This window comes from Dromiciops gliroides, chromosome 1 (genome assembly GCF_019393635.1).
Source record: "Dromiciops gliroides isolate mDroGli1 chromosome 1, mDroGli1.pri, whole genome shotgun sequence".
NCBI classification, from domain to species: Eukaryota; Metazoa; Chordata; class Mammalia; order Microbiotheria; family Microbiotheriidae; genus Dromiciops; species Dromiciops gliroides.
The window spans coordinates 685,226,449-685,254,281 of NC_057861.1; the positions used below are offsets into that span (position 1 = coordinate 685,226,449).

General features: G+C 36.0%; 1 protein-coding gene and 1 non-coding gene across 2 annotated transcripts in view; one reads left to right on the forward strand and one right to left on the reverse strand.

Annotated features, from left to right (window-relative positions):
* The window catches only part of ABCA13 (ATP binding cassette subfamily A member 13), a 506,393-nt gene that overhangs the window by 125,343 nt on the left and 353,217 nt on the right, over positions 1–27,833 (forward strand). The window contains exons 17-22 of the mRNA XM_044001141.1: positions 170–1,975; positions 8,681–8,787; positions 20,145–20,263; positions 20,724–20,896; positions 21,701–21,777; positions 25,725–25,846. Coding sequence (XP_043857076.1) covers positions 170–1,975; positions 8,681–8,787; positions 20,145–20,263; positions 20,724–20,896; positions 21,701–21,777; positions 25,725–25,846 — 2,404 coding nt within the window. The remainder of the gene's footprint in view (positions 1–169; positions 1,976–8,680; positions 8,788–20,144; positions 20,264–20,723; positions 20,897–21,700; positions 21,778–25,724; positions 25,847–27,833) is intronic.
* Positions 8,462–8,584, reverse strand: LOC122737821. Its single transcript, XR_006354591.1, has one exon. It is a non-coding gene; the product is annotated as a U6atac minor spliceosomal RNA (small nuclear RNA).

A 27,833-nucleotide genomic window follows, 5' to 3' on the forward strand; every position in this document is an offset into this window, starting at 1 on the left:
GCCCTGGTTCTTTTTTAAACTTGGATATATTAGTGCAGCACTTGGGATGTCTAGATATTGTCTCTCATTCTTGATACATGACTGGCTCACCTCTTTTCTGGAATACATATCTTTGTTGAAGTCTTTTGAAGATTTTGACTGTATTTGAATATTTTTCTTATTTTTACAGTATTGCTCCAATGGACAAAATTTTAGATCTTCTGAAATTGGATCCATTTACTAGCCTAAGGGAAGAAGACAGATTGCCCGGCAACTATTCTAGTTTAAGAAAAAACATTTCTGATCTAATCACAGACTCATTCATACTAGAAGATGGTGAATTTTATTTTGATATTCAACAGAAACTCAAGTTCATTAGAGATTTATTTCATGTTATTTTAAGAGATATCCCTACAAGAAATGACATTGAAAATGATGCTGAGATGGTTATGAATAAGACCCATTTGGTGTCCAAGATGAAAAATTTTGAGGACCTTGTTGAATTCAATGAAGACCTTGACTCTGCAATTCAAAGTGTGAGAAAAAGTTCTGCAAAAATAGTCAGCATCATGGATATTATCTTCAGCTATAATATTAAGGATCTGCATGCCTTTTCTTCTACACTCCAAGTTGTTCTTGCTAATTTAACTGAATTAGTGACCTTTGTAGATAATATTTTCTCATCAAAGGAGAGAAAGGTAGTAGAAATTATTAAGCAGTTACTAGATGTAATTGCCTATGGAGAAAAGGATTTTCCAGAAGCTTTCTTGGAAATGTCACGGGCTTTGAGTACTTTGTTGCAGGATATCAAGAAATTACAAGATCTTTCACTATCAGTAGATGCCATGGTTAAATTCCTTAAGCTATCTAAGAAAGTCTCAGCTCAAGTGGCTGCTATTTTAGAAACTCACTTCATTTCCAAGACAAAGGGAAAGTTAAGTTCCCTTGACATGCTCTATTCTTTTTTGCAAGAAGCTGTTCACAGTGTGGTAGATGATATAACTTCTATGAGGAATATTGAACTTTTAAGTTACCAGGAAGTAGAGAGCCTGCTGAAGCCATTGTTGGATGTCATCTCTTGGACTATTGAGATTAAACCCTTTATTTCCAAAGGATCCAAGCCTCTGAATAAATCAACCAGTTCCCTTTCATATCTAAGTCTGTCTAAAAACATTTCTGAGATTGCAGAAGAAATTGCTGTGTTTATAATCAATTCAAAAAACCATTCTGGAGAGTTGGAGCATCTTGTATTAGCTCTCAAAAATACAACCCAAACTTTATCCATAGATGTTAAAACTCTAATGGAAGAAGTTCTTGATTGTTTGGTGCCAATAAACAACCTCACTAGCCAGGTGGAATTTTTAAATTTTAATCTGAATTCCTCCCATCATTGGCTTTGGGATACAAAATGGGAAAGACTTTACAAAATGGTACTTTTTTGGAATGAAATACTGTCTCAGAACAGCCCAGAAAGTGGGGCTAAGTTGAAAATGGTGATTGCTCTATCCTTAGAAGCTTTGGGGAATAATTTACAGGAGGGTGGCTGGGATATATTTAATCTGCTGCTGACATTTACACAGCATCCAAACAACCTTTCTCAAGCCATAGAAAGCACTGGGAAGATGCTGAGTGTTTCTGGAGGAGAATTCAGTAAGGCTCTATTTTTTAACAGCTCTACCATTCACAACATGACCCACCAGCAACTAGAAAAAGCAATTCAGGTTGCATTAAATAAAATAGCTCTCTGGATGGAATGGCTACTTTTACACCACTCACAGTGGAGACATTCTACCAAAGCTTTATTCCCACTCACTTGGGAGACTTCTGTTAATGTAACTACTGGAAAAGGTGTGATGTCAAAACCACCAAACAACATTAAGAGAGAAAAGAATAATTTTTCACTTACCTTCAAAACTTCATCATGTTTTGAAAAGTACATTAAAGGAATAGTTTCCCTGGCAAAATACTGGCAAAAAGGACCACTGCAAAATCAAAGGTAATTTTTCCTTTCATAATTCATAACGACCATTATTTTTTAAAGTACCAAAAGCATAAACATATAGGAATCAGGTAAATAGATAAGTCATTTTAAATACCAAATATTCTTTTGCATAAAAGTAAAATAATGTGTGCTACATATGTACAAAAAGTACTTGGTAACGGTAAACCAATGTATAAAATGCCATCTCTTATTGCTAATTTCATTAAGATAAAAAGGAATTCAAATAAAATTTTCTATATTTTGCATTAGTCAACAAGCATTTACGAAGTGCCTACCTAGTGACAGGCATTCGGCTAGGCACACACATATATAGAATGAATATAACATAAACCCAAATCTCTCATCAAGAATTGATGCTGAACTCAGGGAGCTCCATTCCTTTTCTCTCAGAGTCACCTTTCAACTCTGAACCTTTGCACATGGATTGGGATGGATTTAGTCCTGGGGAAGCCTGGCTTCTAATTATAGGCAGGGTAGGCTCACTTTTCTTACTCTTTTCTGCTTGTTAGGTCTCTTACCCCAGTGCTCTGGAGAGAAATTGCTTAAAGTTTAGGTTGTGGCTTATGTCTTGGATTTCCCAAAAGTCTAAGTCAGGGAAGGAGGAATAGAAAGCTATTACTGAATAGTAAAACAATCCGATTCATATATGAGAAGCATTTACTTCTTACATACAAAAGAAATATTAAAAGACACAAAAGGCTCAAAACATGCAGTGACAAAACCTAATCACTGACATAATTTATAGCTATAGTTTTTTTCTTTTTTGTTTTTAAGTGAGGCAATTGGGGTTAAGTGACTTGCCCAGGGTCACACAGCTAGTAAGTGTTAAGTGTCTGAGGCCGGATTCGAACTCAGGTACTCCTGAATCCAGGGCCGGTGCTTTATCCACTGCGCCACCTAGCTGCCCCTTATAGCTATAGTTTTAATCATCTGAGAGGCTTATGCTTAAACTTCATTCAAACATAAAGTAATATGTAGGGCTACTGAAGAGGTATTCCATATTTTACCTCTGCTCTGCACTGCCCATATATCTCCTGGTTAGTACATATTGTCAGGTAAATTAATCCTACCTTGGGCTCTTTCTCATTTTAGTGGTTGACTTCTTCAAAAGTGCTAGAAGAGTTGCTGAGATTTCTTCTTATTTTTGTTTTGTTTTTGCAGTGCAATGGGGATTAAATGATTTGCTCAGGGTTACATAGCTTGCAAGTGTCAAGTGTCTGAGGTCGAATTTGAACTCAGGTCCTCCTGAATCCAGGGCCGGTGCTTTATCCACTGTGCCACCTAGCTGCCCCAAAATTATTATTATTATTATTTTTTTATGGGAGATTTCTTCCTTTGCTGCTACACGGCTCTGACAAAAAGAATCCAGAACTTTTTTGACCTCTCATACTCATGTCCATTTCAAAATAGGTACACATCCACATTAGGTAAGGAGGGAAAGAACACATGAGTTAGTCCCAAATCTAGCTTTGCATGGGTACATCATGCCCTCTATCTGCCACATTGTGGCCAGCTTGAAACAGTCCTGGTATGATTCTCTATCAGAAGAGAAGGGAGCTGTAAGAGTGGGGTCACTTTCATTGAGTCTGATATCCCTGTTCAGTGGCCAAAAAAGAGATACCTCTTCATATTAAAATGCAAAACGCTTTAATACTAAGTCAAACATGATTGGAAAAACCCAGGTTGGTGCTCTTCATCCTGAAAGAAACTAGCCCTCTCAGTGCTGAGTCATGCAGAAATGTCATGGATGCTTCTTTTTGCATAACCTGTTCAATCTTTGTTACACAATATAGTTTAGGGAGTAATAGTGCCAGTATTAGGAAGGTAAGGAGAGAATGGAAGGAAAGGAAAGAAAAATGGAAAGAAAGGAAAGCTAGTGCTCAAGCAGAGTTTTGAATGAAGGAAGGGGTACTTTGAGCTTAAAGTAAGGAGTTAGAATGTTTCAGTAGTGATGGATATCTAATGTAAAGGTGTGGAAATTGGCTTATCATATGTGTGAACTATTGCTATAGCCTGTGGGTTGATAGCCAGACTCAGGTGTCTCCCTAATCTAATCCATCTTCTACTTGGCTGTCAAATGGACTTTCCCAAAACATTGATCTGATCATGTCACACCCTACCCCCTATTCAACAAATTTTAGTGTCTTCATCTGAAAATTATGTATGACCCTTAGAGATGGACTTCAGTTCACTCAGGGTTTTATCAATCAATGATCCCCTGGGATAGCCAATATAAGAAAATTGTAGCAGGAGGACAGTGAAAGATCTCCTGGTCAAGCTGTAATGATCTCTAAAGTTATTCTTACTTCAAACATTATCAATATTGAATGAAAGGAAGAGAAGGTGCTTTTGAACCATAGGGACAGCTAGAACCAGTCCAAACAAGTGGCAGAGATGTCTTATTAACCTACACAATGACCAAAGGTAGCTTCATCCTTTTTCTCATCTATCTAATACCTCCTAATTATTGTAATTTCATTTGACAACTCTTAAAATGTAGGTGTTCAATCCAATCATTTGATGTGCGAAGCTTTTTTTTTTTTTATCAGACTAGGGTGTGAAAAGCCAGTCTTTTTTCTCCTGTCCTACAATCTCCTCTTGCTTGAGTCAACAGGTTATATGTTGTCATTTAGAATCTTTATCTAGCCCTTTGTCATTGTGTTTTTTTTCAAAGTCTCAATTATTTAACAAATATCTTTCCTAAACATCTCTGACCTACCATATGCTCCACCCCAATCCTGGGGAAGAACCTCAGAAGGGGTCTTCATTTCTCTGCAAATCTTTCCCCTGCTATCTTATTTCTACCATCCACAAATTTCTCTTATGGGATATGATTAAAGGCATACCTGGAACAATTATTCTAGTGCAAGGGAATTCTTGAAACCATCTGTCCTTCAACATCCTCAAATTATTTGAATAATGTTTTTAAGACTAAAATATCAAAGGACTCTATCCACTCCTTGTGTCCTGGCCACCAGCTCCCCTCCCCTAGTAGGAGATGGATTCAACATCATTATAATAACTGACATTAATATGTCACTTTAAGGTTCAAATAAAGTTCAATTCGATTTAATACATATTTATTAAGAGCTTACTACGAATCAGGCACTGTGCTATGTATGGGGAATGTGAAGAGAGAAAATGAAAGTCTTTGACCTCAAAGAAGCTTACATTCTCAGTAAATTCTGAGGCAATATCTTCTTCTGAGAGGCACAAGAGCATGGACTGATGAGATTTGGAGAACAGCTTCTATGGGGAATGAGATAAAGTGGCAGTCAGAAGAACACAAAGATTTTTATGCAGCCCTGAAGACTCTGTTGACATTAGTCAACAAATTTGTATTGGACCCAGTCAGCAAAGCTAGAAAGGAAATTTCATGTTATCTCACCTGTTTTTCTTAACAACCCTCTGAAGTAGATATTATAGTTTTTTTTTTAAATCATGTCCACTTTAGAGATGGGGAAATTGAGGATCAATTAAGTAACTTGTCCATGGTCACGCTTCTAGTACGTATAGAGGCTCTCCCATCCAATGCCCTTTCTACCACAATATGGTATTCCTCAACATTGACTGATGGCAGATAGAAGCTTAGATTTACTACAGCAGAAGTTTATTCAACTATTTATAATGCTTTGATAGTTGATAACCTTCCATTTCTTGACTTTCTTCCATTAAGCAAAGGAATCATGAGTGTTCCAGATCTTCCCTCCTACCTTTTAGGTCTTGAGCAAGGGGAAGGAAAAGGTGGTTAGCCTCTGGGACTGGGCTTTTTGGAAGCACATAGAACCCCTTTCTCGGACGGTGAGGTCACCTTTTGTATGTTAATAATGGATTCCTCCCTCTGAAGAGATATCTCCAAACCTTTCAAAGAGTTCCATTTTTTCAGGAACCAGCCAGCACCTAATTATTTTCTGCTGGAGGAATGTGATCACTAAACAAATTTCATTCCTGTGGCATTAGGAAACTTTCTATCTTTGTCATAAATCAATACAATTCTAATTAGTTTATAACAACCTAATTTTGTTTTATTTGGAAGGACCTTGTTTACTTCACACTTCATTATCACCATAATCCTGATGCTGTGAAGCTCTTGGTAGTGAAAGGTCCAGAAGAAAATATTAACTATTTCCTTTTCTTAAGGGAAGCTGTAGGCAAGAGAAAAGGGTACTAGGTCTAAATTTGACAAGGAAGGAAGAATTTGTAGAATTTCTGTCAAGAAGCAGTAGCAGAAAATTCAGATACAGGGAAGCCAGCTCTAGTAAAATTCAGAGAATCAAGGTGGGGATCCTAGTCAGTGATGTATAGAAAGAGGAAACTAGGTGACTCGATTTAAAGTCAGGAAGACTTGAATTTAAATCCTATCTCAGAGACTCACTAATAGTGTGGGCCTCAGTAAGTCACAACTTCTTGCCTCAGGTTCTTCATTTGTAAAATTATAGCACCTATTTCTCAGCATTGTTGTGAGGATCAAATGGGATAATAAATTATACATATATATATATGTATAAAGAAATAAATTAAATGAACAAATAAGATATGTAAAGCACTTTGTAAATTTAAAAGTATATAAATACTAGTTATGATTACTGTTATAATGATGAAGGTATAGGATGATGATGGGGAAAATCAGAGGTCCAACCAAAATGTCAGATACAGGGGGAGTCATTTGCAAGGGGATTCAGGATGTGGGTCCTGTGGTTTTAAATCAATATGATAGATTAAAAAAATAAATATACCCAACTGATTCATCTAAAGGGTTCCCTTTAAAATAGTCACCCTTAGGGCCCATACACCAGTTTCAGTGATGTCTAAAGCATTTATGTTGCTCAAAGTATTTTTAGAACTTTCTTTTTGGAATTTACTTCAAAACCTACAGCTCTTTCTTTTAAACATCTTCAGTGATATTGTCTTTTACTTGTGTGAGCATGTTTGATTTGGGGGAATAGCCAAAAGTTATTAGGAGCCAGGTTTGGTGAATAAAATGGATGACCAAAATGAATAATATAAATTTAATTCAAAACAAGATCTAATTTTAAAGTAAGAAGACCTATTTTCTTAGGTATTACCCATCCTTCCAGGTTTCTGCCCCCTAAGGGTATCTTAGAATCAGAGGATGACAGTCTTAGAATGGAAAGAGACCTTAGTGAGTTTCTGGTCAAAACTCTCCTTTTAAAGTATATGAGGAAAGGGAGGTCTAGAGGTAATGTAATTTGGGAAGATTCACACAGGCAGTAAATAGGAGAACCAGGATTGGAAACCAAATATTCTGATTTCAAATCCAGTGACCTTTTAGCTTGATATGTATTGGCAATTAAGGGAAATTAGTCTCTAGGGATAAGAATGCAAATGGTAGAAAAGAACACAGTCTAAGCAGTAATCCAAGAAAATACCCAGTGGGCAATTTAAAAAGTTTACCAATTTCAACAGATATGAAGAGCTAGGCAGGAATTTGTAAATGGAGATACAAAAGAGGTAAGGTTAACACTAAAGTGGAAAGAAAACAATATTTTGCTAAATAAGTTAACCTCATATAAGTTTTCTATTTAAATTCTATTTAGGGACATTGTATTAGCTATGACTCCTCCTTTCTCAGTTATGTTTATTGTTAGTCTTTGTAATTTCCCTCTTTCCAGGTCCCCTCCCTGTGGAATATCATTTTCTTTTCGGTAGGGACTTTTGTTCTCATATCCTCAGAACCTATCTGGTACAGTGTCAGTACTTGGTAAAGGTTTGGTGATACAATGATATTAATATATAGTCATCCCTGATATAGTAAACAAAAATATTTTACATCAAATATTTGATAAACCATGGGTTTATTCCTGTAGGGTCTCTAAGTTTCTTTTGCTCTGACTTCTGATCACTTTCTACTTGTTTACAACTTCAAAAGAAGATGAGGCAGGGCAGACCAAGAAGGCTTTTTAAGATAACAAATGAACAGTGATTTCATTCTTGTGGGCATGTTTTCAATGACAAATCACAGTTCCTCTAAGCCTTAGCAAATAATATTCTTCATGAATTGCAGTGCCACAGAAGAAATCACCTAGTTCCTAATCTTCTGTGAGAGAGTCTTTCAACATAGTTAGGATGGTACTCAGGGAACAAGTATAAAAATCTATCACCATGATTATTCTCAAAATCTTTTTGGATTGGTAGGAGCTGTCGGGATTTTTTTTTTCTTTTCCCAGCATAGCCTACAAAAAATGACCTAGAGTCATTTTCACTCTCCCTTGCAGTATTGACTTAGGCCTTTAATTCAGGAATTTGATAAGGTAAAGCTCAAGTTTAATCACAATTTTTTGTTTGTTTTGGACAAAAGCAAACACTTTTGGCCAAAATAAGAACTTGGAATTATCCATGGATTTCAGTTATATTATCCATATTCTTTCATCTTCTGTCCCAGAAAAATGGAAAATCCAGAGGTGGTGATCATCTATGTTGAAACTTTTTTTTTTTTACTTTTTCCTCATTCTTTCTTTCTTTTTTTTTTGATGCCAAAGAGTAGGTGGCAATGCCTTAACCGTATATGTGTTGTAAAGGCCACCAGGACCTCTTCCATCCTTATCAAGGGGAGTGCTAATCTTCTCTCCTTTCATACAACACTTCCTCATTATTTCTTGAAATATGTAGTCTTGAGCTTAATGGACAGTATAGGTATGTTTATGTTAGCACTTAATGACTGTTTTTCTTCTTTGTCAGTGTCTTAGAAATATGTCAGTTTTTCCAGAAGCACTTAAAGCCCTCTACTGCCTTAACTCTGCAGAAGGTGAAGATGACAGTTTTGAATGTGTTAAGCATCCTAGCAGGTGAGTTACTTTAATATAAATTTTTGGATAATCTCCAATAATCTAAACTAACTGTCCCTATGCCTTTTGTATGTTCTTTGATTTTAAAATGGGTTGGATGAGAAATGATCTAGTCCATAGTGAATCTGACTGAATCTATGAAATGAGCTAAGTTGTAGGAGAGATGCATTGTACAGGCAGATCATAGGATCATAGGCCAGTAGGCCATTGGATACAGAGCTGAAAGGGAAGTTCAACTCCTTTGTTTTACAGATGAGGAATTTTATATAAATACACACACAAATATATACATATGTATGTGTGTATGTGTAGATATGTGTATGTATAGATATGAGAGAGGATATGGGACTTATCCATGTTTATATGTATATGTATGTACATATATACTCATCTATAAATATGCTTATGTATGTATGTATGCACATATATACATATACATCTATCCATCTATAATCTATCTTATGAATGTATGTATGTATGATCTATACTAGCAAAGCAAAAATTTGAAACCAGATCCTTTGATTTCAAGTCCAGATGCTCCAAGTCCAAACACATTGCCATGAAGTATCTTTAACTCAAAGTCACTCAAATTTGTACTAGTGTTTACATGGTTAGAAAGTATCTGTGCTACATGATTTTGGGTACATAATAAATTAAATTTAACTTCAGTTAAAATTACTGATTGGCTTAAGTCTGTTACCATAACACCTAGTGAAAATTAGTAGCACAAATCAATGGCAGTGGGCACTCTTTTATCAATTCAAGTGTGCTAGGGGATTAGGGTTTCTCCCCCCCCCTACCATTTTATCATACCCTGGGGTAAGATAAAATACAATTGATTTATGAGCCAGGAAGGTGACTTGAAGAAGACACTGTGGAGTTCTTAGAGCCTGGTCAGACACTGAAGTTGTTAAGACACCACATCCCAAGCTATTGCCAATTGTTTTGCTTTTTGTCTTGCTATTGGACTTTGGTGCCTCTGGGAGAGAAAGTGAATCATATAACTTTTTAGAAAGTCTCAATTATTTTATTATGAAGCATTTCATTTATGTTTGTAGTGTTTAAAAAAGACTTTGTAAAATTATGCCTCACTTAAATCCAATTCATGCATGGGTCAAGACATTACCCTGTGACATCATTGGTCTGTTTCAAAAATGAAGGACAAACAACATGATTCCCTCAGTCCTATTTCCTCTTCTCCTTGAAATCATCTTAGACTTATGCTCTAGATTGCATTTAATTTTCTTCATTTAACTAAATTGTACTTAATTATCTTCATTATTTGCTATATCCTTCTCATAGAATGTAAGCTTTTTGAGGTCAGGGATTATCTTGTTTTTAATTTCTTTTCACCAACACCTGGCACCATGTAACAAACATTTATTAAAATTTCTATTTTGTGAACAAAGTAGGAGCTAAATACATGTTTTTTGACTGATTGCTTGTCTTCAGTGGGCAGAGGCAGGATGGGCAGCCTGAGATTCTGCCAGCTAACCAGGCATTCAAACAATTAGAATTTATCAGGCTTTACCATGTATATGCCAGGTACAATGCTAAGGCAGAATTCTAGGAGAGACTATTCTTCTCTCCCTTCTTCTCTCTAGTCTTCTTTCCCTATTCCTGATCTCCCCACCAGCACTGACGCATCCTTCCCTAAGAATCCAGGGGTGTATACTTGTCCTGGAAAATTTAAAGCTGGCAGTGCTACAACACTAGTCACTAATAAGAAATGATTAAATCAAAGAATTTAACTATAATGACTGATGTTTATTTAGTGCTGTCAGGTTTAGGAGGTGATTTTAATATGTTATCCCATTTTGTCCTTACAATACTCCTGTATCAGAAGTTCTATTATTACCTGCACTTTACAGATGAAGAAATTGAAGCTGAGAGAGGTTTAATAACTTGCCTAGGGTCCCATATCGAAGTATGAGAGGCAGGATTTGAACTCAGGTTTAAGTACAACTCTATTTCAACACTTAGCAGCCTTTAGCAGTACTTAAGTGTGAGTTGCCTCATTTAACTCGTAATCTCTTCCCTATCCTGGACAATTTACTAGGCAAAGGCGACATAAGGAGGACCTTGTCTTTTAACTCTTTTCTAAAATCATTCTGGGAATCAAGAAATTAATGGAAAAGGTTGTGAGAAAGCTCTCTCTCTGAAAGGACTGGGTCAGTGAGGATACCAGAATGAAATGGGTCAGAGGCATATCTCCAAATTGGTAGACTGTAAGGGCCTCAAACAAGTATTCTAGATATGAGTTAACTATCATTGTTTGGGGAGAGGAGTGTGGGGAGGAAAATAAGCAGGCACCAGAATTTGTCTCTAGTGGAGGAGTCAATGGGAGCTAAGGAAGATATCTGCATATCCCCAAGCATACATATTCAAAAGGAATCCACAATCAGTTCTTATTTGATTCCCCTCCCCCCATTATTTCTCCCCTTTTATGTAGTTACAAGCATTACAATAGCATTGACTTCCCTTTTATCTTTTTTCTTGGACAATAGCAGGGTGCATGCAAAGGCTCCACAACTGTGAGGAACAGGATGTTTATTCTTTTCACTAAGGGATTAGGTTAAATGACCGCAGAAGTTTCCTTCAGAACTATGAACCTATAATTCTATTTCTTCCTCTTCTCCCCCCTTCTTCATGTTTCTGTTCTTATTATTGTTGCTGTTCTCCTCTCTCTCCCCTTTCTTCCCTCTCTCCTTCCCTTCTTCCCTCTCTCCTTCCCTTCTTCCCTCCTCCTTCCTTCCCCTTCCGTCCTTCCTGTCCTTCCATTACCCTAGGTAGTAGAAGTGTTGTTATATTGTTTTTCATTCATTTCAATCACATATGATTCTTTGTTACCCCATTTGGGGTTTTCTTGGCAAAGGTACTAGAGTGATTTGCTATTTCCTTCTCCAGCTCATTTTACATATGAGGAAACTGAGGCAAACAAGGTTGAGTAACTTGTCCACGGTCACACAGATAGTAAGTATCTGAGGGCAGATTAGAACCTAGGAAGAGGAGTCTTCCTGACTCTAGGCCCTAAAAGTCCACTGTGCCACCTAGCAGCATAGTCAGTGGAAGTAATCTCTCTTTAAATAACACCTTATACAGACTTCTTTATTATATTCATTTTCTATGTTTTATCATGTTGTTAGCATTCAGCATTCAACCTTCATCAGATTAGAAGCAGTTTGGAGGCAGACACCATATATATGTAAATATTTTCATCTGTAGTTCGTAACTAGAGTAGGGGTTTTTAATCTGAGGTTCATATGGATAGTTTTCTGGGGGAGTCCATGAATTTGGATGGGAAAATTACTTTTTTATATTCACTAACCTTTAACTAGAATTTAGCATTTCTTTCAGCTATTTAAAAACATTATTCTGAGGGGGGAGACAGCTATTTAAAAACATTATTCTGAGGAGTTCATAGACTGCACTAGATTGCCAAAGAGGTCAAGAATATTATAAAAGGTCAAGAATCCCAGAACTAGAGATTCTAGCTCACGGTAGGTATTCGATCAGTGGATACAGAGTAGATGAATGCTTTATCTGCCTCTGAATGCAAATATAACTGTAACAATTATGTAGATAATTTTCCAAAAAAGACCTATATTTTTAATCAGAGCTGCTATGAAAGTAACTCATAGCAGGCTAAATAAAGCATCGTCTTTCTAAATATTCTTTAGGATTGTGAAAAACTGCTTTCTAATATGTTTAAACAATCTGAGACTGAGTCTGCCATTCAGTGGAAGCTGTCTTAGTTTTAATTGCCTAAGCAATATATTGAATCCAGCCACAGTTGAAGACATAATCATTTTGACACTTCACACATGGGTAAAGTAATGGCTTTTAAATGAATTAAACATTTAGATTAATACCTCCAGTTAAGTTTATTTTCTAGATCTGCATTACAGCTGCTAAATTGATATAGCATATTTGGAATGACTTATTAGTAACAGAAAATTGATTTTTAATCTTTTTATTTAATTATAATCCCTTCTCCCCTAGCACATTCTGTATCAAAGTCTTCTAAACTATTAGTTAGTTCTTTATGGTCTTAAAAAATTCACTTATAAATTAATTCACATATAAGGAAATGGGTAGAGGGGCCAAATATTATAAGGAATTATTGATTTATACCCCTTAGTAATTAAGAATTTGTGTTTTAAAAATCTGGTGCATGTGAATCTTATAAAATATTTTTTTCCAAATCAATTTTATTGATGACTTTTGTTTTTATATCACAATAACTTTTAGTAGTTCTTCCCCATTCCCCACCTACAAATCAATCTTTCCCTGACTAAAAAAAAAAAAAAAGCAAAACAAAAAACTAGAATCATCATCAACAACAACAAACAGACATACAATGCAGTGGTCTTATCTGACAGAGTCTCCAATATTTTGTCCCAGTGGTTCTCTACCTCTTCCTCATTATTGTTTTTTAAGTTGCTCAGAGATCAGCTTCCTTTTAGTATATTTTTTTCATTTACATCGTCAGTTGTACATACTGTTCTTTTGGTTCTGCTTATTTCATTTGGTTTTAGTTTATTCAAATTGCCCGATATTCCTTTGAATTTCTCATAACCAATACATCTACTAACCAATAATATTCTATCACATTCATATACTACAGTTTTTAAAAAATTTCACAATTGCTAGGCACCCACTATATCTCTAATTTTTTCTACTTAAGAAAATGCTGCTGAATTCTAGCATTTTAGAGCTATAAGGGATTTTTGAGAATATCTAGTACATACCCCAACCTGTTCATAAAAAAGTAAATGCTGTCTTGAGAGATCATTACTTTATACCATTAGCATTATAACTTTTCATTAACTTACCTTTTATTAATGACATTTAATCTTAGTTTAACATATGTGTATTATGTAAAAATAATGAAATAATTAAAATGCTGTTTCGCATTAAATTTCTATAGAAAGTAGGGTCTAATATGATACATAGAATGCTGGGCCTGGAGTTAGGAAGAACTGAATTACAATTCAGCCTGACACTTACTAGCTATGTGACCCTGGACAAGTCACTTAACCTCTGTTTCCTCTAGTTTCCTCAAATGTAAAAGGGGAATAATAACAGTACCTAGGGTTATTGTGAGGAGCAAATGAACTACTATTTGTAAAAAACCCAAACAAAACCCAACAAAATAAAACTGTTTAGTGCAGTGCCTGGCACATAGTATGTGCTTTATAAATGCTTCCTGTCTTCTCCCCTTACTGTCTGTATTCTCTGAGAAGCACAGAAAAGTGGAGAAGCAATGAACATGTAGATTGCTTGGAGGGGGAAGTTTACCTCCCCATTTGTAACAGTCATAGAGACATCTGGCCCTTTATCACTGTTGGAAACACACACACACACACACACACACACACACACACACACACACACAGAAAGCTTTTTAAATTTTGGGACAGTTAGTAACGGTCTGTTTGTTTTTCTTTGGCTCATAGATACCTAAGTGAGATTTCAGAGGTCATTAAGTCCAATAACTTCATTTTATAGATGGGGAAATTAGGATAAAAAGAAGTTAAGTGACTTGTCCAAAGTCATATATAACTAGTGAGCATTTGCATGCAAGTCTTCTTGATTACAAGTTCAGTGCCTTATCCACTTAAGCTCTGTTGTGCTATATACTAGTTTCAAGTGGCCAAAGAAATTCCAGACTCTGGTATCATATGGCCTGTATTAATTGGCTTTTAAAAAATGGTACAGTCATTTCCTTTAGGACAATTAACACAATTGTTTAAACACATTTCATGCAAATATGTTGATTTCCTTCCCAGACACAAAGATTAATTTATTTATTTATCCTCAAAGACAGATGCTCCCCAGGTGGTGTTTGTTCATTTTTTTTTTTTTTAGAAAAAGAAGTGATTTCTGAAAACAGGAATTTTTTTTAAAGGGACTTTAAAATATGTAAAATAAGGCTTAAAATGATGAGACATATTTTCTAAAAGCAAGGTTTTTGTTAGCAATCCTTTATATTAATTTGTTGAAATATCATCATAGAAAGAATGCTGACTTGGGAATCTAGAGAACTGGATTCTAGTTCCAGTTTGGTCACTGATTCATCATGTTATCTGGGACAAGTCATTCCATTTCTCTGGGCTGCAGCAAAAGGAGAGGTTTGGATGAATTCAGTATCTATAAAAATGCTTATATAACAACTCTTGTAAATCACAAAAAAAAAGTAATTTCACTCCTACAGTCATTTACTAAGAACCTGCTATGGGCCAGATACTCTTCTAGGCACTCGAAATACAAAGACAGAAATTAAAACAAAACATTCCCTACCCTCAAGGAGCTTATATTCTTTTGGGTTTTGAGAAGTCACTTTCTTTTCTTTCTGGAGAACCATTTTGTCACTCATGGAAAATTTCTTTCTGCCTTATGTCATAAACACAACCATTAAAAGTAATTCCTTAAAAATAAGAAATAAAAATCAATATCAGTTAGATTATGAAAAGCACGGCATCTGGAGCACTTAAAATGGAGCACACACGGCTTAAATGCACCATGAGATTGACTACAAAGCAAAGTTGCCATTCCTCCCTCCTGCTTTTGAGGTTCTCTAAAGTCCAGTGCTGCTGACCCTTTTCAACTTTCCTCTCCCTTCCACATGCTTTATGCTTCAGCCAAACTGAACTGCTCTATCCCTTGAACAGGCCCTGTACTCTCTCATCTCTGTCTCTTTCTTACTCTGTTCTCTGTTCTTAAAATAACCTCTCAGCCACCACCTATTGAATACTAACACTTCTTTTAATGATAAGGCTCAAATACCACCTCTGTCATACCACTGTCAGCCAGAGAAGACATACATAAAAAGGGAACAGCATGTTACTTTGAAAAGACCACTGACTCTGGGGTCAGAGGACCTGGGTTCTAAATCTTGTCTCTGATCTTTACTACCTGTGGGACCTTGGGTAAGTAAGGGACCTAAGTCATCTACTCCTGTCTTTTTAAAAAACAAACTGAGTTCCAGAGAGTTGCCCTAGGAATACACTAGGAATAAATGGATTAGCTGGATTTTGAACCCAGGTCTTCTGACTTCAAACTCAGTATTCTTTCTTTCTCTCTCTCTCTCTCTCTCTCTCTCTCTCTCTCTCTCTCTCTCTCTCTCTCTCTCTCTCTCTTTTTTTTTTAGTGAGGCAATTGGGGTTAAGTGACTTGCCCAGGGTCACACAGCTAGTAAGTGTTAAGTGTCTTAAGCTGGATTTGAACTCAGGTACTCCTGACTCCAGGGCCAGTGCTCTATCCACTGCGCCACCTAGCTGCCCCTCAGTATTCTTTCTCACTGAACCATACTGCTAAACTTCTTCGAACCTCAGTTTCCTCAACTGTAAATGAGATGGTTGGACTACATGACTTCTGAGATTCCTTCCAACTGTAGATCTCCGATTCTTTGACATGACTAGGGTTAAGGTTCATAAGAAGGAGATGATATACACACAGAATATTGTGGAAAGAAGGGAATCTGTAACTTTCTTGGGAAAGATAGAAAACAATAAAGGTAGTTTTTCTGTCTTTAATGAAAGAGAGAAAAGGGCAGACACACAGAGTGCAAAAATACAAATTGATCTTCTTCTACTCTGCATTTGTGCATACATAACACACGTGTGTGTGTATTTTAATCTCCCTCCCCCCCAAACTACAGACCACATAAATAGGATAGGAACACTATTTTTTTCTGATGGTAGGGGTTTATAGAGGTATTCTCTGTTATAATCTATCTCTTTCTTTTCTAGTTTTACCTTGAAGCACTTGTTTATTTTCAGCATAAACAAGTTAGATAACTTTATGGAGGATGATTATAGAGCTTCTGGGTATTGTCTTCAAGGACTGAGAATTTATGTTAGGAGGAAAGAGACAACCTTGTCAGAATGTTCTTTATGTTCTGACGGGTTCTGCTTTGAGAATTACAGACTGACCTTGTATGGTTTTCCTAAACCTACTTTCTTTTGTTTTTATTTTGATCCTGAGCAAACTTTGGTTCTAGAAATTTCAGTTAATGCATTATGTCTTCATGCCATCTGAGGGATATACTCATCCTCTTATAAACTAGATGAGGACTTTTCCTTTCAAGGAAGGAAAACAATGGGGTATTCAGAAATGTCCTATGTTTTTTTCCAATAGTTCAAATTTCTCCCATATATGTACCTGGTACTGACTGTTTATATAGAGATGCCACTCAGGATCACATATTGCCCTTTTATGACCAGTCTGTTAACAGTCTCCCCTAATGCATCTCTTCTCCAGTTTAAAAACTCAATTCCTTCAAGGGATCTGTATACATTTTAGATTCTTACTCCATTACCTAACAAGTTAGACATCCCTCCCAGCTTTTTATCATTTGTAACTTTTGATAAACTTGCTAAATTTTCATCCAAGTCAGTAATAACATTTTTGAACAGCAGAGGCCATTAAACACACACACACACACACACACACACACACACACACACACACACAATGGGTCACTTTCCTCCAAGTTGAGACTGATCCATTAATGACTACACTTTATTCTTCTGTCCATTTAACAAATTTTGTATCCATCTAGCTATTATTATCTAGCATGTCTTTCTGTTAATTGTGGAAAGAGCATTGCTCTTGGAGGCCCAGGACCTAAGTTTATATCTCTCTCAGAAACTAGCACAGTGTACTGTACCTTATAAATTTTTTTCCCTTTTTTTTTCTTTTTGTGAGGCAATTGGGGTTAAGTGACTTGCCTAGGGTCACACAGCTAATATCAAGTGTCTGAGGCTGGATTTGAACTCAGGTCCTCCTGAATCCAAGAACAGTGCTTTATCCACTGCGCCACCTAGCCGCCCCTAAATTCTTTAAAAAAAAATATTTTCCCTCAATTACATGTAAAAACAATTTTTGACATTCTTTTAAAAAAGTTTTGAGTGCCAAGTTCTATTCCTTCCTTCCTCTCTTTCCCCTCCCTGAGATATTAATCAATCTGACATAGGTTATACACATGTAATCATGTAAAACATATTTCAATATTAGTCATTTTGTGGAAGAAAACTCAGACCAAAAACAAAAAGAAAAAGAAAGAAAAAAAGAAAGTGAAAAATAGTTTGCTTCAGTTTTTATTTAGATGCCATCAGTTTTTTTTTCTGGAGGTAGATAGCATTTTTCATCATGAATCCTTTGGGATTGTCTTGGATCATTGTATTGCTGAGAATAGCTAAATCATCCATACTTGTTCATTGTACAATATTGCTGTTACTTTGTACAATGTTTTGGTTCTGTTCACTTTGCTCTGCATCAGTTCATGTAAATCTTTCCAAGTTTTTCTGAAAGCATCCTGATAATCATTTTTTTATAGTGCAATAATATTCCATTATGATCATATATTTTAAGTCATTCAGACACTTCCCAATTGATGAAAATATTCTTTCCAATTTTTAGCCACCACAAAAAGAGTGGCTCTTTGAGATACAGACCTAGTAGTGGTATTGTAGGATTAAAGGGTATGTAGAGTTTTATAGTCCTTTGGGTATGGTTCCAAATTGCTTTCCAGTGTTTAGATCAGCTCACAACTCCATCAACATTGTATTAGTGCCCCAGTTTCCCCACATCCTGTCCAACATATCATTTTCCTTTTGTGTTATAATGGCCTATCTGATAGGTATGAGTTGTTTTCATTTGGATTTTTCTAATCAATAGTGGTTTGGAGTATTTTTCTATATGACTACAGATAACTTTGATTACTTTTCCTGAAAACTGCCTGTTCATGTCCTTTGACCATTTATTAATTGCGGCATAATTTGTATTTTTATAAATTTGATTCAGTTCTCTATATATTTGAGAAATTAGGTTTATATCAGAAATACTTACTACAAACGCCCTGCCCCCATTTTCTTCTTTTCTTCAATTTGGGTTACATTGGTTTTGTTTGGGCAAAAACTTTTTAAATTAATGTAATCAAAATGATCAGTTTTACATCTCATAGTGCTCTCTATTTCTTGTTTGGTCCTTAATTCTTTCCTTCTTCAAGGATATGACAGGTGAACTATCCCATGTCCCCCTTATTTATTTATGGTATCATCCTTTATGTATAAATCATGTACCAGTTTTGACTTTATTTTTCTATTTTGTACAAGATGTTGGTCTATACCTATTTTCTGCCATTTTGTTTTCCAGTTTTCCCAGCAGTTTTTGTCAAATAGTCAGTTTTTGTTCCAAAAGCTTTGATCTTGGGTTTATCAAATACTAAATTCCTATGGTCATTTACTATTGTGTCTTGAGTACCTAATCTACTCCACTGATCCACCACTCTACTTTTTAGCCAATACAAGATTGTTTTAATGATTACTGCTATATAATCCAGTTAGAAATCTGGTATAGCTAGTCTACTTTCTTCACATTTCCCACCCATTGATTCCATCGATATTTTTAACCTTTTGTTCTTCCAGATGAATTTTGTGATTATGTTTTTTAGTTCTAGAAAATAATTTTTGATAGTTTGGCATGGTACTGAATATGTAAATTAATTTAGGTATAAATCGCCATTTTTATTATATTGGCTTGGCCTACGTTTGAGCAATTAATATTTTTCCAATTGCTTATATCTGACTTTACTTGTGTGAGAAATATTTGGTAATTATGTTTGAATGGTTCCTGGGCTTATCTTGGCAGGTAAACTCACAAGTATTTTATATTGTCTGCAATTATTTTAAATGGAAATTTCTCTTTCTACCTCTTTCTGCTGGGTTTTGTTAATAGTATATCAAAATGATATTTTACACTGGAGGTGGGGCCTTGCTGGTGGCTCTCTAGGGTGTGGTCTGCATATTCCCTTCCCACCTGAGAAAGACAGACCTTTCCTGCTGATCCTCTAAGCTGTCCTGGGCTGGAAATCTGCTTTACTACTTTAAACTTGGGTTTGAGGCATTGAGATTCTATAGTTTTTGGAGGGGAATTTGGGAGAACTCAGGTGATTTCCTGCTTCACTATGCCATCTTGGCTCTGGAATTGCCCCTTGTAAATTCTTAATAAAATTTATTCAACTTGATTTGAAGTTTCATTTGAATAATTCATAATGTTCTTTATAATCTTATTTATTTTTATGTCATTTTTTTAGCCCTAGATCCTCAGTGTTTTTCTTTCTTTTAAAAATTACATTTGTGGGGGGCAGCTAGGTGGCACAGTGGATAAAGCACCAGCCCTGAATTCAGGAGTACCTGAGTTCAAATCCGGCCTCAAACACTTGACACTTACTAGCTGTGTGACCCTGGGCAAGTCACTTGACCCCCATTGCCCCACCAATAAATAAATAAAATTTCATTTGTGATAGGACTTAATTTTTGCTAATTATTCTTCTGTGTTCTTTCCTGTAGAAAAGCCTTCTTTTACTAAGGACCTTTTGTGTACTTTTCTGAGCTGCAAAGATGGATTGATAAAACATCTGCTCTCATCCATTCTACAAGGAGTTACATTGGTTCATGGCCACTACCAGGTGTGTATATTTGTTAACCCAGAACTCTGCTTTTTTGGTGTTTCACTTACATTTCCCCCTGTTTTGTCTTCATAATGAATTATCAAGATACCCACACTATGATGCATTGGAACTTATATATTTTTTTTTGGGGGGGGACTAAATTTAACAGTATTCTTTCTTACTTGTACTGGTAAATTATAAAAGTATTAATTAAAAACCTATCTTATAGCTATGTGTCTTTTCATAGTTTAAGACTAATAAATTATGCTAGTGAAGTTTTCCTTTCTCAGTATAAAAAATACACTATCACATTGTCCATTTCATTAGTATCTTCAAATTGCTACTCAAATTTAATTGTGGGATGTGATATAAAATCAACATTTAGATAATATTTAATAAAATCATGCCTTTTAATTGGAATGAATGAAAAAATGTCAACATACATGCTTCTTACCTTTGCCACTACTATGTTTCCTAGGATTTTGAAAATATTTGGTCCTCATCCAATCATGGACATTGTGAAAACCTTTTGCATACCAGCAACAAGCTTTTTAGTACCTTGGAAAGTTTTAAAAGAAGCCTGAGAAATGCTACAGTCAGAGATTGTGAATGCCATCCGATGTTAGAAACTGTTCAGCAACACGTGCAAATGTAATGCCAGGTTTTTATTTAATTTTCTAGTTCAATTTTTATAATTGAAAATGATAAAATATCATTCTCCGTTCTTGTTCCAGACCCATGAATTCATTGGTGCAGGAAATTCCCGATGAGGAAACTGTCTCTACAAATGACAATTAGTATTCATTTCTAGAAATTCATGAAATGTATTTTACTCATAATATATATTTACAACCAAGGTCATAAGGCCAATAGATGTCAGAGGTGGAACTTCAGTCCACGTTTTGTTGGCTTCAAAGCTTAGTCTATATTATATGATGCTGTTTCATAATAATTACAAGAATAAGCATGTTTTGTAATACAGATCCCAGATTTGGTTTTGTTCTTCAATTACTACAGGTTCCTTGCATATTTCTTTAGTGTTCATTCAATATTTGGGAAGTGGAAAACTACTAGATGAGGAAATATGCACTTTGTATTCAGCAGATGACTTAGAGATAGAAAGAACAATATTCTCCTAGACTCCCTGTTGTCCCAGCTCCTTGATATTTCTTCTCTGTCATCCCTTCACATTAGAAAATGAAGCATTTAGTCTAACACCACTCATTATGAATCTTTATTCCTTTGGTTCATCTTGGCAGGAAGTCTGAGGAGAAAATGTATTGCCACAGTGTATTCATGGACATAAGCAGATAGATGGTGTCAGGAGAGGCTTGGTGCCTAATTATCTTGTTATCCAGTCCACCTCTTGGGAACTCAAGAAGTCACATTCACTCCAACATAATTTCTAGTGTTTTATCTTGCCTAATTTAGCATTAATTTTTTTTGTCATTTCAGGTTGGCCAGAAGCCTTGAGAAGCCTTTATCAGGAGACCCCATTATGGTTTTTCTTAGCAACCTCAGCGTAAATGGGGGTAAGTTCCTAGATTTCGTCCAACAGATAAAATAAATGCAGCATAATTTTCATATATTTATTTAAAGAAGAAATATAATGAAAGATGTAAGGGAGGCCATACCTGTAAAGCATCCAGTGGGTGTTTACATATTAAATTATGGGTAAAGGAAGCATCATAAATGCTTGAGTATTTTCAAGGTAAATTAGAGTGTACTATGGTGAGTGAAAAGAGTAGTAGATTTGGTCCCTGGGTTCTAATCTCTCCCTGCCACTAAGTAGCTGTGTGATGTGAGGCAAGTCACCTAACCTCTCAGAGTTTATCATCTGCAAAGGGGGTTGGACTCAAAGATCTCCATCTTTCACAGTCCATGGTTATGTATCTTTTTGGCCAGTCTGAACAGATATGAGAAATCCTTAAAGAAAGGCTCACTTAGGGTAGGACCGGGAAGCACCAATTGCACTTAGATGGTGCAGCAAGAATTAATTACACTTCATTTAGTAACAGCCTTAGTCTGCTCATTTTTCCCCTCTGTTAACCATATTCCATGTCATGTTATATAGCCTTGCTAATATCACTGGGCCTGTTTAAAAAAAAAACAACCCTGTATTGACTTTGCATACCATTATTTACTGATTACTTCAGGTGACATTACTTCATGATGGCTCATTGTTCACTCAGTATTGTGGCAATGTAAAAACTACTAGATTAGGGAGCCACATCCTAAATATTCAACAGACAGCTTAGAGGCAGAGAGAACATTTTCTGGGCTCCTTGTTGTCCAAATCTTCATCGCTCTAAACTGTTTCCCTGGCCATGTAATGTTTATCATGGCATTTACCAACCACAAAGGAATACTTTAAGGATGCCACTAGCAAGTAGATTTTAATGAAAACTTAATGATGTGGAAATAGAAAAATAGGAGCTGACATTTCTATCACATTTTAAGGTTTACAAAGTACTTTTCATAACTATCTCTTTTGAGGCTCACAACAACCTGGTAAGGGAAATAGTTTAAGTATTGTTATCTCAATATCCAGGAGAGGAGGATAAATGGTAGAGATATTAAATGTCTTGCCTGAGCTCATGTAGGTAGGATATGGTTGAGCTGTAATTTGAACCTGAATACTTAGGCTCTGAAGTCAGATCTGCCCTCCTGTCCTCTCCTCGCCTCTCTTTAGTGGCAATAGTGATTTGCCCAGGGTCAAACAGCTAGTAAGTTTCTGAGGCTGGATTTGGACTCAGATACTCCTGACTTTGGGTCCAGGGCTCTAAGGTTATTTATTTTTTTTACTATACCAGATACTGATGGAATTTGTTTCTAGGTATCTATGTCCAGATGGGGACATTGCTATCACTATTATTGTAGTCCTTGGTATTTGATAATTCAGTTCAATCTAACATTCAGCAAACATTTATTGTGCCCCTACTATGTGCTTAATGAGGTTTACTACTGTTCTCTCATGCACTCATTAGGAATGTGCCTTCTCCTCAGACTCAGAGTATTATAGGCTGCTACTGCTATTGAGTTTCATTATTTATAATTCTGCTAAACAGATCTCTTGGGAGGACATATAAAGAGATTCTTTTCCTTTTTTTAAAAACCTCATTGAGACTGGGAATCACAAGTCAGTCTATTGCTTACTTGCCTTTTGCTTTCTGACATTTTAAAGTGTAGTAGCATAAATCATTGACACAACTGCCCTCCCCCAAATATTTCTAGGAACTGTTGGGTAAAAATGGTGAATCCTAAATGGTCTTCCTGGAATTAAGAAGATGCCAGTCCTTGAGGATATCTTATTATTCTGATGAGAAAAACACAGAGAGATGTTTTAAGAGTGTTTTTTTTTTGATATTTGGAAGGTATCATCTCAAGCTTTCAGTGATGAACAACACATGCATTTTCTCATGAAATATTTTGGGGGTCTGTGATTTTGTCCATGTTGGCATTCCTGTCATCAAAAAAGGTCATCATTCCTTTCTGCTATATTTGGTAATCTTCAAGATTTGTCTGTGACCAAGAGAATCCATCACTGCATAGACCACGTGATGATGAGTCTTTCAAACTTAGCGAGATCGGTCCTCTTACACTTAGTATTTCATTGGATCTGCACTTGGTCTTCTCAGTTTAGTTTGATCTCTCAAGACTTACATTCTGATGGCCTTTTTTTTTTTTAAGTGAGGCAATTGGGGTTAAGTGACTTGCCCAGGGTCACACAGCTAGTAAGTGTTAAGCATCTGAGGCCGGATTTGAACTCAGGTACTCCTGACTCCAGAGCCAGTGCTCTATCCACTGCGCCATCTAGCTGCCCCCTGATGACCTTTTAAAAATGCATGCAACAGTTAGAGGGAGACTTTAGTAAAGATTTTTTGTGGCAGGTTTCCTTAAAACAGAAGCAGGTTGACAGCAATCTTATTTACCAAACATTGGAACATAGGTTGGGAGCTCTAAGGAATTTGAGAGGCTGCCAATCTAAATTCCTCATCTTGAGAATGAGGGAAGGGAAATTCATAAAGTTTAAGTGACTTACCCAAGGCTACACAGGTAATAAATAGGAGAACGAGAATTTGAACCTAGGCCTAGGTTGAAATTTGGGTTTTCTGTCTCTTAATATAGGGGGTTTCTTCCCCTAACCCTTCACTGAATTATGCTGCCTCCACAGCAATAATGCTGTTCGAAGTTTGAAGACTGTTGCATCTCTCTCTTATCAAAACATATTATAACAATATTTATAATTCTCGTTTATGTTAAGAAATTTTCCTCACCACAGAGTCAGGTAAAATGTTATTAGTATGTCTTCTATTTCATACAATTCTATCTGCACTTGTATTTTTTTTTTGGGGGGGGTGGTATGGATTTTTATTTACTACTGAAGTAATGACTTTAGAATATAGGATCTTAAAAACACTCTGAGCCATCAAATATAGACTATAAATATACCTAAAAATTTCTTCATGTTATCTTCTGTGTTGCTTTTACCTCATCTGTTAAGTGAGCATTTAGTTTTGGCTGTTTACCTCATCATATTATAATAATAATATAACTAACATTTATGCAGTGCTTTAAGGTCTGCAAAGTGCTTTATAAATATTATCTTATTTGATACATCTCTGGGAGGTAGGTGCTATTATTATCCCCATTTTATAGAGGAGGAAACAGAGGTGAACAGAGTTTAAGTGACTTGTTCAGGGTCACATACTAAGTGTGTGAAACTGAATTTGAATTCAGATTTTCCTGACTCCAGATTCAGTGCTCTATGTACTGTGCCACCTCACTGCAGAAGAACAGAAATTAGATGACAATCGGACAATTGTCAGATGAAGTAAGAAAAACACAAAAGATAATATGGTGAGGAAATTTCAGTGTATTTATTGTTTTTGAGAGCATTTTTTCCCAGCCAAAGTAGACTCCTAGTTGTTTCCCAACTCAATGTTCCATGTCCTACTTCTGTACATTTGAACAAACTGTGTCCCTATTTTTGGAATTTACACGTGCTTCATCTTAAGTGGTAGTTTTTTTTGATATGTTTGCTTCATTTTTACCTCATACATTCCTTATGTTCCTTTAAGACTTTATTCCTAGGTCACTTTTTAAAAATTTCCTTGATACCCCCAGGTTTTAATTTTTTTCCCCTCTTTGAATCACCTTGTGTCTATTTCTCCTTATACATACTGTATCCTTTCAATCTAAAGCAAGCTCAGGAGGGCAAGGACTGCTTTGCATTTTGAGCAATTAGACTTGTATATAGTAGGCTATCAATAAAAAGTTGTGGATTGGAATGTTTAAGTTCTGAGTTGTAATAAGAAAGTTTCAGTAAAATTTAGAAATTTTCAAGGGTGCATGTGAAATAAACACAGCACACTATGATTAAAATTGTTTTATGTCTAATCTCCTTTCCTCAGTCCCACCATCAATGATGAAAGCCTTTCAATATTATAAATATTGATTCATTTTGGCAATGTTTCAGATGTGAAGCTAAAGGATTGTGTGCAGAATGTTACCAAGTTAAGAAAGGAGCTACGTTCTTTGACCATTATCTCAGAAGAAACCATCAACAATATTCTAGAAGCAAATATCTCACATTCAAAGGTATGAATATGAAAATGAGAAAAGATGTATCTTTCTTACTATGATTCTCTTCAACCTCTTTTTTGCGAAGTTTTTCTTTCAGTAGCGGAGAGGGGGTGATTCTTATTCTAGTTCTAATCTGTGTGACAAGATTGGGGTTAGTTGATGCCAATTGTCTATTAGCGAGTGCCCTTCTTTAAACAACCAGTATCTTCCAGAAATGTGTATACATTAAAATTTTATAAATTGAATTTTATTTTTCTATTGGGAATATGGGAATGTGCTTTTAACACTTTAAATTCAGGCTTTGTTAATGATTTGTAGCAGGCACCTAAATATGCTATGTGATCTCAGTATTTAAGGAAATACTTTTCTGAATTACAGTAAGTCCTTTTTATGTTGCAATTAATCTCCCTTTAGCTTACCTGTTTTATAATTGTTTAGATGATTTAATATTATAGTTTCTTAAAACATGGCATGCTTATAGATGTATTAAAAGCTATATTTATATATGGACAGTTTAAGACTATTCCTACTGCATTTTATATCTGAACGTGCAAATTATTTTGTTACTGGACTTATACAAGTCTAATATTTCCATTCTCCATCATCACTTTTTCCAAGATAGGCTCCATTCTTTGCACCATGGCTTTCAATGGACCCTATTTTAAATGCTTATGGGGACAGTCTATGAAGTTATTTAAAATTCATACATGGTTTAGTGCTTATCACTGGAACACTTTCAATTATGCCTGAGGAAATTGGAATTTATGGAAAATTTGCAGTGCAATATTTGTGTTTTATAACTTACTTTGAGTATTAGTATTGTTTTATGAGACCATTCTGATTTTTTTAAGTGTAACTTTTCATGAAGAGTATAAGAATAACTAGTTTTGTTGTTATCATTGGGAGGAAGCTAGGTGGTACAGTGAATAGAGTGCCAGGCCTTGGAGTCAGAAAGACCTGAGTTCAAATCTGGCTTCAGACACCAGTTTTATGACCTTGGGCAAATAACTTAACTCTGGTTGGCTCAGTTTCCTCATCTATAAAATGAGCTGGAGAAGGAACTGGCAACCCACTCCAGTATCTTTTCCAAGAAAACCCCAAAAGGAGTCACAAAGAGTTGGATGTGACTGAAAATGATTCAACAACTATAGCTAAACGGCTAGAGGGTCTCCTTTAAAGTCAAGAAGACCTGGGTGAAAGTTCTATTTCTGAGCTGGCTGTGTGATGCTGGGCATGTCATGTGGTCTCTTATTCCCTAGGAAATTCCCCAAGACCACTTTGGAGGTTGTATGGTATATTGGACAGCATGTTAGATCAGAAATCAGAGGATCTAGGTTGGAATCATTGCTTGTTCACGAACTACCTATCTCACTTTGGGCAGGCCATTTAAACTCACTCATTCTTAATTTACTCATCTGCAAGTTGAGAGAGTTAGACCACTTGCAGTCTGAGGAAGGTCCCTTCTAAATCTCAATCTATGATTCTGTGGGCCCAAGTTTCAGAGGAGTTGCCAATCCTCATCAACAGAAGGAGATTCCACACTGATACTGAAAAAATTAAAACACATATGGAATCTCAGTTATAAGGATCCCAGATAAATCATTTAGCTCAACACATGCCTGAGCAAGGATCTTCTCTAAAGCATTCCAACAAGTAGTCATTGAGGGGGGCAGCTAGGTGGCTCAGTGGATTAAAGCACCGGCCCTGGATTCAGGAGGACCTGAGTTCAAATCTGGCCTCAGACACTTGATACTGACTAGCTGTGTGACCCTGGGCAAGTCACTTAACCCTCATTGCCCGCACCAAAAAACCAAAACCAAAACCAAAACCAAAACCAAAACCAAGTAGTCATCTAGATTTCATTTGAAGACCTCTAGTGATGGGAGAACTCACTACTTCCTGAAGCAGGCCATTATACTTTGGATGGCAATGATTGGTAGGAAGTATTTCTGTATGTACTACAAATCTGCTTTCCTGCAACTTTCACATATTATTCCTAGTT